Source organism: Neovison vison, chromosome 2 (genome assembly GCF_020171115.1).
Source record: "Neovison vison isolate M4711 chromosome 2, ASM_NN_V1, whole genome shotgun sequence".
Classification (NCBI taxonomy): Eukaryota; Metazoa; Chordata; class Mammalia; order Carnivora; family Mustelidae; genus Neogale; species Neogale vison.
In genome coordinates, this window is record NC_058092.1 from 207,531,212 (window position 1) to 207,543,883 (window position 12,672).

General features: G+C 42.1%; 1 protein-coding gene across 4 annotated transcripts in view; it reads left to right on the top strand.

Annotated features, from left to right (window-relative positions):
- Positions 1–12,672, top strand: part of PLCE1 (phospholipase C epsilon 1) — a 328,811-nt gene that overhangs the window by 179,543 nt on the left and 136,596 nt on the right. For all 4 annotated transcript variants that reach the window (XM_044240131.1, XM_044240134.1, XM_044240133.1 and 1 more), the window contains exon 4: positions 2,371–2,687. In XM_044240131.1, coding sequence (XP_044096066.1) covers positions 2,371–2,687 — 317 coding nt within the window. The remainder of the gene's footprint in view (positions 1–2,370; positions 2,688–12,672) is intronic.

Below are 12,672 nucleotides of genomic sequence, written 5' to 3' on the forward strand. Positions count from 1 at the left end.
GCCTAATGGAAGGAGTCCCTGACATTTGTCAGTTATCATCATGTAGTAAAACGTGTGGTAAGCATCAAGCACAGTAGCTACGTTTGTGGTGAGCACAGCATCTTGTTTAAACTTGGCTTGTTTAAACATCACTATGTTGTATGCCCAAAACGAACATAACGTTGTGTGTCAACTACACTCAAGTAAAAAAAAATTTTTTTTAATTATCAAATGAATTAAAGAAAAATAAAGGCGGCTTTGGGTGTGTGTGAATAGAAAGGCTATAATGCAGAGGTAAAGAAGCCAGTGAGTGATTTTGGAAAAAAACAAAACAAAACAAAACAAATTCATGTCAAGTCTGAAGCTGCCCTGAAGGTCCAGCTGAAGTTAGATAATCCAGATTAGCAAGGGTCCCATCACTAAGTAGTGACAATGTCAGGGTCATCACATAGCAGCCCAGAAGCCAAGGACAGATGGTTGAGTTTAGGGTTGAAGATTGGGAAGTACATGTGGTGGGAAATCAAGGAGACTTGGGACAGCATCCTGGGTGTTGTGGGTGCCATGCTAAAATGCTGACCATGCACGCAAACCAAGACCAAGGAACTGAAAGTCTGCCAAGGACAGAGAAGGTTTAATAGAAGGGGTGGAAGGGAAAAGGCAGTCAAACTCAAGGCCGAGGATTTCAGAGTTCAGTACTGTAGAGATGGAGCACTTCGGAGTGACGATTCCAAGGTTGTCTGCAGTAGGGATTTAAAGAAGAGTCTAGGATGTGGAAGTCTGAATGTTGATGAAGCCTTCCTCATGAACTGTGCCGTTGTCCAGTATCCAAGCCAGGTGACAGTCAGCAGTGAGGAATGCCATGCCATCAGAAGGGCTTTGTTCTGCCAAAGAGTCAGTGAGAATGCTTTAAGAAATCAGGAATGGAAGAAAGATTCTGGGGAAGTAGAATGCCCCCTATGGAGCTTAAGGGGGACTGGCCAGGGAGGGACTGCTGGGAAGGAAAAGGTGTGAACTGGATGAGAAGTGAGAACAGTTTGGCTCCTGGGGCAGCATTTCCTGAAGGGCTCCAAGCAGCCCTAGTCTCACAGAGTGGCCCAGTAGGTATGATATAAAGTGTGCTTTGGGGAGCAATGTATGAAGCAATGTAAATAGATTTCTTTTTTTTTTTTAATGATTTTTTATAGGTTATTTATTTGATAGAGAGAGATCACAAGCAGGCAGAGAGGCAGGCAGAGAGAAGGGGGAAGCAGGCTCCCCGCTGAGCAGAGAGCCCGACATGGGGCTCGATCCCAGGACCCTGAGATCACGACCTGAGCCGAAGGCAGAGGCTTAACCCACTGAGCCACCCAGGCGCCCCTAAATAGATTTCTTTACTGCAATAACCCTTAGAGCCTTTAACAATATACCTGTGCACCTCCTGTGTTTCCAGGAAGAAGATTTGTGACATGAATATGTGACATTTCCCCAACTTAGCCATAAAACTGATCATACTTTGGTAAATTCTGTTGTAGGGTTCTTCAGAGATTTTCAAAGCTTTTTGAGCAGATGGACGGACGGATGGGTAGTTAAGTAGATGAATGAATGAATGACTTGTAGGAAGGAGATTGAGAGATGGAGGAGTGGTCAAATAATGGGAATTTGTGCCCAAGGAATAATTTGGAGTCTATGAATACATTTGGTGCTTCTGTCTAGTGCATTTGCCACACTCACTTCCTCACCATCTTTTTACTGCCACTTGTGCAGCAGGGAATAAGATTTATTTATTTAATTTATTTAGATATAGCTCCTCACTGCCTATTCCTCCCTTACTTTATAAGTGGTTTTATCCCTGCAAACGCCCAAATGTTCTCAGCAAGAATCAGTCTTTGAGGGTGGAATGTCGGCAGGTAGACCATGAAGGTTTGGACCTTATGTGCCATGGGTCCCTAAGGTCTCTTGTGTGTTTACACACCATGTGCCTATGCATCCACATATGCCTCCACCACCCTGCCTACCAGCCTTCTTTCCTCTTTCACCTTGGTTGTGGTGCCCACACTCACCCTCATTTTGCCATATTCTAATGGTTAGCACTGGAGGAAGAGGAATCAAATAGTGCCTTTGACTTGTCTTCTACTCTGCAATGTCATAGTGAACTGGTTGAAGAATGTTGTGTTAGATCAGTTCTCCTTCTGAAAATGGGGAACTGAGCCTTTACCCATGCCCTAGGGGGCAGGAGCAAGAAGACTGGATAGTTATCAGAAAGGTCTCCATTACAAGAAAGATAGTAGAGAGCTATTCACCAAGCAGAAACTTGGTTAGGAGACCTGTAAGATTTTGAAAGGCTCTCAAGTAAATATCTGTTGTAGGGGTATCAACCTTGGTGTCACCACAACTTGTGTTGCTTTATTTTAGAACGCCAGCCAGGCACCTCCATGGCTAATTCCAGTGCCCTCCCTTCAAGTTCAGCTGGGATCAGCAAGGAACTGATTGACCTCCAGCCCCTCATTCAGTTCCCAGAGGAAGTCGCCAGCATCCTGATGGAGCAGGAACAGAACATTTACCGAAGGGTCTTGCCAGTTGACTACCTTTGCTTCTTAACCCGGGACTTAGGCACTCCGGAATGCCAGACATCCCTGCCCTGCCTCAAAGCATCCATCTCAGCTTCGATTCTTACCTCCCAGAATGGAGAGCACAATGCCCTGGAAGATCTGGTGATGAGATTTAATGAGGTAAGAAGCCACTTGGAGATATACTTGTACTTGAAACTCTAATAAGTGATTTTTAAGCATATTTCTCCTCTTCGGATCATCTGTTATTGGTGTCTCACCTACCTCTTGGTCTTGCCACTTCCATGATGGCTGCCTTCTTTCCAGCAATGAGATTGACAACACATTGTCGTCCTCCTGGTCATTTCACTCAACCTGCCCTAGGCCTAACTATTCCTATCCTCACCTCTGTCTTCATCAAGTCCATGGGCCTTCTCCCTTTGGACAGTGTTTGCCCTTTTGTCCTCTCCTTTGCCAAAATATTCTCCCTGGGCCCATTTTCTGGTATTCCCCCTCCCCCATTCCTACAGGTGCTTTTAAGACCAAATGTCTCAATTTTGAGTTTTGACCACATGATCCCTGGCCATAGTATCTGCCAACCCACCTCCTCTTCCATTATCAGGGCTCCTCAGCAGAAATGTAAAAACCAATGCACCTGGGTCAGAAGCACAGGGAGGAGCATGGGTTTTGAGGGGCACTTGATCCCTCGACTCCTGTTCCTTACACACCATCAAGATCCTCAACCCAGAACGTGTCTTCAAGACCTCTGAGATGTTACCAGAAGCCAGTGCTGGAGAGGACAACTGTGACCAGAGTCTGAGAATACTTGAGAGGAAGGCACTGTAAGAGGCTTAGGGGCTGAGAGGAAAAGAGCCGTGGGTTGGCATCATGTGGCCAGGAAACAAGGACAAGGGACAGGAGGAAAGACAGATCTCCATCCAGTGTATCTCTGATGGATGGAGGGTCCATCAAACTTTGTCACGTAAACCCTTTCCAACTGTGGCAGCTCACCTTGCAGCCTCCACAGCCTGCCGATCCTGACCCCAATCATGGTTGTAAATGCCAGGGAACTTGAGAAGGCCCAGTGGATGGATCAGAAAGTTTTAGAGGTTGAGCCCAGCAGTTTTGTGCCTGGACATGCTCCATCACCATTCCTCAAAGGAAAGTCCGTTATCTGTAGGAATCGCTGATACCATCTGGTAGTGTCATGCTCATCATTTTACACATACCATTTATTTGCTTCTCACAACAACCCAGGGAGACAGATACTCTCATTAGGCTCATCTTACCAGTGGAGACACTGGAGCATGAGGAAATGAAGTCATTTGCCCAAAGTTTCATGGGTGGTAGGTAGCAATAGTGATATTCAGACCTACGTGGTCAGACCCCAGAGCCGGGGCTGCAAACCATTATCCCCCCACCTGTATCAGGCTCCCACTGAGGGATGGCACCTGGCCCCGCCCCAAACTGAGCAACACAGACTCCTGGGGAATCCGCTTGAGAGCCTGTGAACCACAATGCCCCTAAATTGCTTTTTCATCTAAATCTCCTGATGTTCTTGATTTTCCCTACTGACAAAAATAGGTGGAAAATATAAGTTCCAGTACCTTCAGTGTTTTATTTGTGGATTTTACTCTCTGTTGTATAGTGCTTTAAATGTCCATACCTACTGACTCTCAGGGCCTTAGGACCTTATCCTTGTCCATTGTGCTTGTGGTTGTTTTAAATTCTACCTGAAGTTCTGCTTTGCCTGAACTTTTAAAATCTAATTTTAAATTAATTTTGGAGAAAGAAAATTTCAGTTTCTTCCATTCACTCCCATAACCTCAGGAATCAAAGATGAATCAGTGATTTTGCTAATTCAGAGTTAGTGATGATACAAAGGACAGCTGGGTTGAGGCATGCTTTGGACTATCTCTGAAAATAGTTTAGCTAAGCAACTTCAGAACATAAACAAGATTTCTGGGAAAACACTTAAACTACTTAAGAGAACAGTCTGTTTTCAAGTATTCTCAAGCATCTATTTTCATACAAATTATGGATACTGATTAAAAATCAGTCTTACATAGTCATTACAGATCTGAAATGACCTCTAGTAGGCAACACTGGGCTAGCTAAATTCTAGTTGCTTTCTATACTTTAGTGTAGAAAGGCTGCATTGCACTAAAAGAGAATTCTTTTCTTTTTTAATTTTTTTTAATTTTTTTTTAAAGATTTTATTTATTTATTTGACAGAGATCACAAGTAGGTAGAGAGGCAGGCAGAGAGAGAGGAAGGGAAGCAGGCTCCCTGCTGAGCAGAGAGCCCGATGCGGGACTCGATCCCAGGACCCTGAGATCACGACCCGAGCCGAAGGCAGCGGCTTAACCCACTGAGCCACCCAGGCGCCCCTCTTTTTTAATTTTTTAAATATTAACACATAATGTATTATTAGCCCCAGGGGTACAGGTCTGTGAATCAGCAGGTTTACACTTCACAGCACTTGCCATAGCACATATCTTCCCCAATGTCCATAACCCAACCACCCTCTCCCTACCTGCCTCCCCCCGGCAACCCTCAGTTTGTTTTGTGGGATTAAGAGTCTCTTACGGTTTGTCTCCCTCCCGATCCCATCTTGTTTCATTTATTCTTTTCATATCCCCCAAACCCCCCACATTGCCTCTCAACTTCCTCATATCAGGGAGATCATATGATAATTGTCTTTGTCTGATTGACTTATTTCGCTAGCATAATACTCTCTAGTTCCATCCACATCGTCACAAATGGCAAGATTTCATTTCTTTTGATGGCTGCATAGCATTCCATTGTATATCTATACCACCTCTTCTTTATCCATTCATCTGTTGATGGACATCTAGGTTCTTTCCATAGTTTGGCTATGTGGACATTGCTGCTATAAACATTTGGGTGCATGTGCCCTTTCAGATCACTACATTTGTATCTTTAGGGTAAATACCCAGTAGTGCGATTGCTGGGTCATAAGGTAGCTCTATTTTCAACTTTTTGAGGAACCTCCATGCTGTTTTCCAGAGTCGTTACACCAACTTGCATTCCCACCAACAGTGTAGGAGGGTTCCCCTTTCTAAAAGAGAATTCTTAAATTAAGATTTTCACCTACTTAGAAGGTTCTTGCCTTCTAAGTAGTGTGGCTTTGACTTCTTTAAAGAAAAGGGAGGATAGGAGCCAGCATTTATTTATTATGTGCTCTGGACTGGACATTTTCATACTTTTAAATCCTATTTAATCCTCATGATAGTTGTGTAAGGCTGTTGCCATTGTCTCTGACTCACAGATTTTAAAAAGTAAAGCTTAAGTAACAAAATAAATAATGATAGTATTGGATTATAGTTCATAGAGTAAGTATTCTTGAATCCATAGTGATCAAAATAAATGAATAAATTCATTAATGGGATGGGAGGGGAATCTCTTAATTATAAAATAATCTAATTAATAAATGTAGAAGGATGAAAGAAGTAGGAAATCACCTGGAGGACCCCTCAGCAATAAATTGTTACAAGCAAGAATGCTAATATTATTGGGCAAAAATATGATGAGAAATAAGATATTGGCTTAGTCAAAAAGTGTCTCTCCACAAGGGGTGCCTGGCTAGCTCATTTGGTAAAACATTTGCCTCTTGATCTCGGGGTCATGAGTTCAATACCCACATTAGTTGTAGAGATTACTTAAGGAGATAATGAAATAAATAAAAAGTATCTCTCCATAAAATATTTATTAATCACAAAAGGAAAAATAGAACAGTGGAAAAACCCAGTAGACATCACCATAAGTGCTCAAGATCATCATGACCAGTAAGACAAGTTACACTGATAGGTAACTCTTGCTGTGGTGCACTAGGAAGGGCATGACATCATCTCTTTGATGTTCTTGACACCAAAAGAAAAGGGAGGGGCATAACCTAAATTTAATCATGAGGAAAACAAAGCATCAGACAATTCCAGATCGAGGGACATTCCTACTCTTCAAAAGTATCAAGGTCATGAAAGGTAAGGAAAGATTGAGGAATTGGTAAAGACTAGAGAACACAAAGAAACATGACAATAAATGCAGTGGGGCATCCTCCTGATACAAGGTTAGAAAAAAAGACATTAATGGGAAAACTGGTGAATTTCTAATAAAGCATATGGTTTAATTTGTATTCATGGGTCAATGTTAATTTCCTCATCTAGATAATGGCACTGGTTATAAAAGTTGCTAACATTAGCAGAAGCTAGGTGCACTGTCTGCAGGAACTCTCCATCCTATTTTTGCAACTTTTCTGTGAATCTAAAATTACTTCAAAATAAAAAAGTAAAAAAAAAAGCTAGTGAAGCTCAGAAAGGTTGAGTCACTTGTTGAAGGTCACACAGTAGCTGAGTGAATGTCAGAATCCAGATGTCTGTCTTCACAGTCTACTCTTTTCTAACACAACTGCCTTGCCTGTCCTCTCTGCTTATTAAATTACCAAGGTCAAGTTTGTAGTAAAACCAGAATTGCTGATTGAGAATTTAATGAATTTTTTTAAAGGTTTTATTTATTTATTTGACAGACAAAGATCACAAGTAGGCAGAGAGGCAGGCAGAGAAAGAGGAGGAAACAGGCTCCCTGCCAAGCAGAGAGACTGACGTGGGGCTTGATCCGAGAACCCTGGCATCATGACCTGAGCTGAAGGCAGAGGCTTTAACCTACTGAGCCACCCAGGCACCCCTAATGAATTTTTTTTTAAGATTTTATGTATTTATTTGACAGAGAGAAATCACAAGTAGATGGAGAGGCAGGCAGAGAGAGAGGGAAGCAGGCTCCCCGCTGAGCAGAGAGCCCGATGCGGGACTCGATCCCAGGACCCCAAGATCATGACCCGAGCCGAAGGCAGCGGCTTAACCCACTGAGCCACCCAGGCGCCCCGAGAATTTATGAATTTTGAGACTCCTTTCACTTTTCCCCTCTCTTTCTACTTCCATTCTAAATCTCCTGTGCCTCTATTCTTTTTAAACTCCTCTTTCTTTTCTGTTTTTATCGAATTTCCTATTATCACTCATTCATTCATTCACTTAAGACTTATTTACTGAACACCTCCTGTGCTATATAACCTTTTTTTCTTTCACTGATTTGTCAAACATAATATTCTTTAAGGTAAGAAATTAGCAGTATATGATAAAAATCTACAACATTATAAGATCATACTTAGGTTCTGTTGAAATTAGATACACAAAATAAATGCACTTTCCTCATGGGAGGAAGATATCTCTTGTTTGGAAGGCTGGAGAATCTCAAAGACAAGATGGAGAATACTAGCTCCATGGCAGGAGTGCTAGTCTCTTAAGGGAGAGGTGAATGCATTTATTTATGCTTTCAGTTATCCAGTGCACATATTTTCAGCACTTCTCAGAAGCAGGGCACCATGGTGGATAAGCACTGAGGAAAATGAGTAACAGTGTGCAGCTGCCAGCAGCTACCAGTCTTAAACTGTAGTCAGGCACAGGCACAAATCACTACCCAAAAAGGCAGTGTGAGTGGCACAACTGTGGGAGCTGAGGTGTCTAGGTGGGTGATCAGAGCTCTCTCTGCTCAGTTTTGGAAGTTGGGGCTGGGGGGGGATGGATGAGCTAGAGAGGGGACATCACAGTGAATGGAGGATATTCCAGACAAGAAGACAGCCGGCTGTTACAAACAAGACCCATTGTCTAGGGAGGAAGCTTGCTCCTGGTTGTCAATAGAACATTATTCTGAGCTAGAAGTTTCCTAAATTCTAATTACTCTTTAACCAATGACTTAACTCTTTACCCAATGACTTAACTGGGGAAAGGGAAGAGAATCCCTGGTGCCTTGGGGCGCCTGGGTGGCTCAGTGGGTTAAGCCGCTGCCTTCGGCTCGGGTCATGATCTCAGGGTCCTGGGATCGAGTCCCACATCGGGCTCTCTGCTCGGCAGGGAGCCTGCTTCCTCCTCTCTCTCTCTCTCTGCCTACTTGTGATCTCTCTCTGTCAAATAAATAAATAAAATCTTTAAAAAAAAAAAAAAGAATCCCTGGTGCCTTTTGGGCAGTGTTGCATAACATTTGTTCTTAGGAAAATATGGTTAAAATGCAATTCAAAGTGCAGTCATAAAATATCTGAAAAAAATGACTTACATTTAGGAAGGCCAAGAGATAAATCATTGAGAATCAATGAGAATCAGTTTAGATTTTGGCTTGGAAACAGTGCTTCTCCCCTTTCCCCCTTCTCCTGCCCAACATCAAGACTGGTACACATCAGAGTAACTTCTTTAAGGCAGTCATCTCTTTATCCACACAGGTAAATGGATGATGCAGAGGGTCAGCCCTGAGGCCAGTGGTAGTCAGATGGGGTATTGGGGACATAGATAAGTTCAATCCTGCTTTGCTTGATTTGGGAGGCAGGTCTTCCTGAACCCCTTTGATCTGGACATCTCTCTATGGTCATACTCTTGATTTAAATCTCCAAGAAACCAGTGTTCTTTCTTCCTTTTCAGGTTGAGCAACCTCACTTTCTGGCCACCCACAAAGTCTCTTACTTTGACAGTCTCAATTCATCCTGGGGGTTCCCCCCCCATACTTTCTTCCCCCATCCAGCCTCTGCCTCTAGCCCAGATTCCTTTTGATCTTACTGTTTTTTCATTTCTTTTAGAATAAATTCCAGAGCCATTATTTATCTTTTCTAGAGGAACTAGAGAGGCATGTTTTCGTAGATAACTTCACTGAAGAAATTGCATACTTTAGCACATGAGCTAAGAGACAAGAAGCTATTAAATATTGAAGACCATTCTTACTCCCTTTGTTCTCATGCCTTTCTTCCCCCACCACCCCTGAGGATGATGGTGAAACATGGAAGTGGGTGGTATCCTGGGTTTGAATTTCTGAGTCACTGGTTCTCAAACCTTATGCCTCTTAATATGGCCTCTGCTTCCTGTCTTTACTGTTCCTCCACTGATGATCTTGGAAATCAGAACTCGTTGTGGTCTGCCTCGATAGCTGGGCCTCAGGACCTGTCAGCAGAGTGAATTTTTGTCTGTGTAACCACCACTGCCCACACCATTGCCCAGTGCTCTTTTTTGTGATAGGTAGTTGATTTCTTGACTAGAGATCGACCAGTTCTCAGCTCAAAAAGCCATTAGCAGGTTCACTTTTCCCTCTGGCCTGAGCAGTTTTTGCTTGTCGGGTAGATTTTAGCAAGAACATTCCTCTGGGCTCCTCTTTTGGACCTGGTGGTCCAGGGGAAGCTCATGAGCTCAAGATTTATCCAAGTTATTCTGAGATCCCAGAAGACCATGTAGGGATTCTACTTAGCTCTCTGCCTCGGGTGACCTTCCCCGACCTCCAGAAGTTTGGTCAACCCAAGCAGTTACCAACCTGCTTCTCTAGACACACAAATGCAAGCTGAAAGTGACACTCAGTTATTACTTATTCCTTCTGTCTGGTAGGTTCCACTATATTTCAGTTCAGCAGTTTAAAGCCCTTCATTCTATGAAGAATGCCAAGGTGCAGCTTAATTCCCTGAGAAAGAATTGCAAGTAAACCATCTGCCCAGAGATTGGCTTTTTCAACCTAGGTCCTTTCAACCTGAATCCCTTATATACTTTGTAAGTGATGATCAATTTAGCATTTTCCAACATCTAAAACTTGGTCTCATCATAGCCAAGGAAAGACCATTTCTGCGCAGTAAGGAAAATGCATGACATCTGATAATGGTGGGGATTAGAGTGGGGGAGTGTCGTCATGCCCAAATATGTTCTTCACATGAAATATTTTGGAAAAAATACTGTTTTTTAATGTATATATTCAATCATGTTAGGAAAAGTTCCTGTCAAGGCTTTTCTCCCCTCCTTTTATGCAGACAGCCAAGTAAATCATTTGTTCAGAGCTGCGATGCAAACTTCTTCCTCATATCTGAATAATCATGGAGTGCATTGCTGATAAAGCCCCCTCAGGGTAAGGGAAATTTCAGCTCACTGTGGAAAACCAGATTTCTCCTTGAGAAAGCACATCTCCCCAGAGGCACCTCTGAAAGTAGACACTACATTCATTCTCCAGAACATTTCACTATGCATTCCTGAGTTAACAGAAATTTTAATCCAGAAATTTCTGGACCAGAAAATACAATAGGCAGTTGAACCACGAAGACTCAGCTGTGTAGGGTCATATTCTAAGAGCAGGGTTATTAGTAGGAAACCGATCTGTCCTAGAACCGACTGACAGCAAATTGTGTTTGGCAGTTCTTAGCAATCAGCACTCACAGGATTCTGCTAATAGACAGTAACCATCAGTGAACAACAGGGCTGAGAATGAGGAGTGGCATCACTGTGCATCATCATTCATCTTGAGGGTCAGCCTGCCTGGGTTCTAATTCACCATTCACAGCTGCATAACCTCAAGCTAACTACCTAATCCCTCATCTGAAGGTGGGGCTAATAACAGTACCTACCTCAAATGGGTTATATAAGTGTTCAGAAAGACGACGTGTGTAAAGCAGTGAAAACCTCAGATGGTTCAATGTTGGTTACAAAACAAACAAACAAACCTAAAACTAAAATAATTAATAATAATGGATCCCATTTCTTTTATTATGATGATCCCCCGCACTTAACAGATGAGAAAACGGAGGCACCGAGTAGGTAATTAAATGACCTGTGGTTTTAGAGCTAGGATTTGAATACAGGTGATCTGGCTTTCAAAGCCAGTGTTCTTGGGTTGTCTACGTGGTGCTATTAAATCAGAAGCTGAAGGAGCTTTCTTCCTCAACTTGGTTCTCTTATTCTGAAAAAAGCCATTTTCTTCACAAGAGGACTCAAAATATTCTTTATGATTCCAACATGTATAATGAATTTGACCTCTTTGTTGCCTTGAACACATGTGCTCACTTCCTTATATTGAAAATGCGGTATCTCCTTTTTTGAATTGGGAGGCTGTCTTCCTTAACATGGGGAAGATAACTGTATCTTGAGGTGTCCTAGAATATTGTCCCAGAAGAACATTAGGATAAGTTGTCATTTCCACAGATCAAGCAGAAGGGGATTTCAGGTCTTTGGCTTTTAAGTTCCTTTCAGATTTAAGGTACTGGATGCCTGAAAATGTAGGATATAAAAATGAAAATCCAAACTTTGCTTTATTTCTTTATCTTCCTCTCTTCCCCATACCATCATGTTATATGTTTCTTTCTTACTTTCTACTTCTATTTTGCATGAAACCTATACCTCAACAGAGATTGCTTTTGAAATTCTTAATCTTAAGTCTTACCTGTACTTCCAAAAAGACCAGGAGGGAGGGAGGCTGTGCTTAGTGTGGGGTCAGGAGAAGAAGGTGGTGGAGGAGGGCTGCCAGGAACCTTGGAATCAGGACCTCCATGCCTGTGCTTATTTTAGAAACATCTAATGCAATTTCCTTGAATAGTGGTTTTCACTGACCAGACAAATAAAGGCAAGGGTATTAGAATATTTTTAAAGTATGCACATGCCTGCAGCCTACCCTCAGGAGTTTCTGACTCCATAGATACATGGTGGGCTTAGGGAATCTATATTTTTCAAAAACTGTACAAAATAATTCTGGTGCCACCTAATGCTTGAGAATCACTGCTCTAGACCATCAGCCCCACTGGAATTCAAAGAGAACAAAGCTGTATCCCAAAGCAAATAGGGGGACAGTAATTCTTGTCTTTGGGGTCATCCATTACTGCAAAGAGTTGAGAATTGTCCATAGTAAATTTTAATAAATGTGGTGGCTTACTTGCTTGTCTTCTCTTTATTTTTCTCCTTCCTTCCTTCATTCTTTCCTTCTTCTTTTTTTTTTTTTTCATTTTTTGGTACACATGCTGCAGTAGAGAACATGGTTTTGAAATTTTAAATATTTAAACTATTTCATTACTATAATGGGTTATTTTCATTCTTAGTAACCCTTCTTAAAGCTCCCATCATGTCTCTAGGATTTAACCAGCCCCAAAAGAGAACTTCCAGTTGACCACTGGAGGCCTGTTTTATTCCATCTAAGGCAGGCACAAAGTCAGTAGTTCAAGTCTGGACTGGTAGAAATAAGAATGACTGCAATAGAAATTAGCAAATAGACAAATCAGAATTTTGACGTATGTGAGAAGTACTGTTCTTCTTGTTGTTAATTATTATTATTACAAACAGTAACATGACTCAGAGAAGCAGTCTAGTGTCTT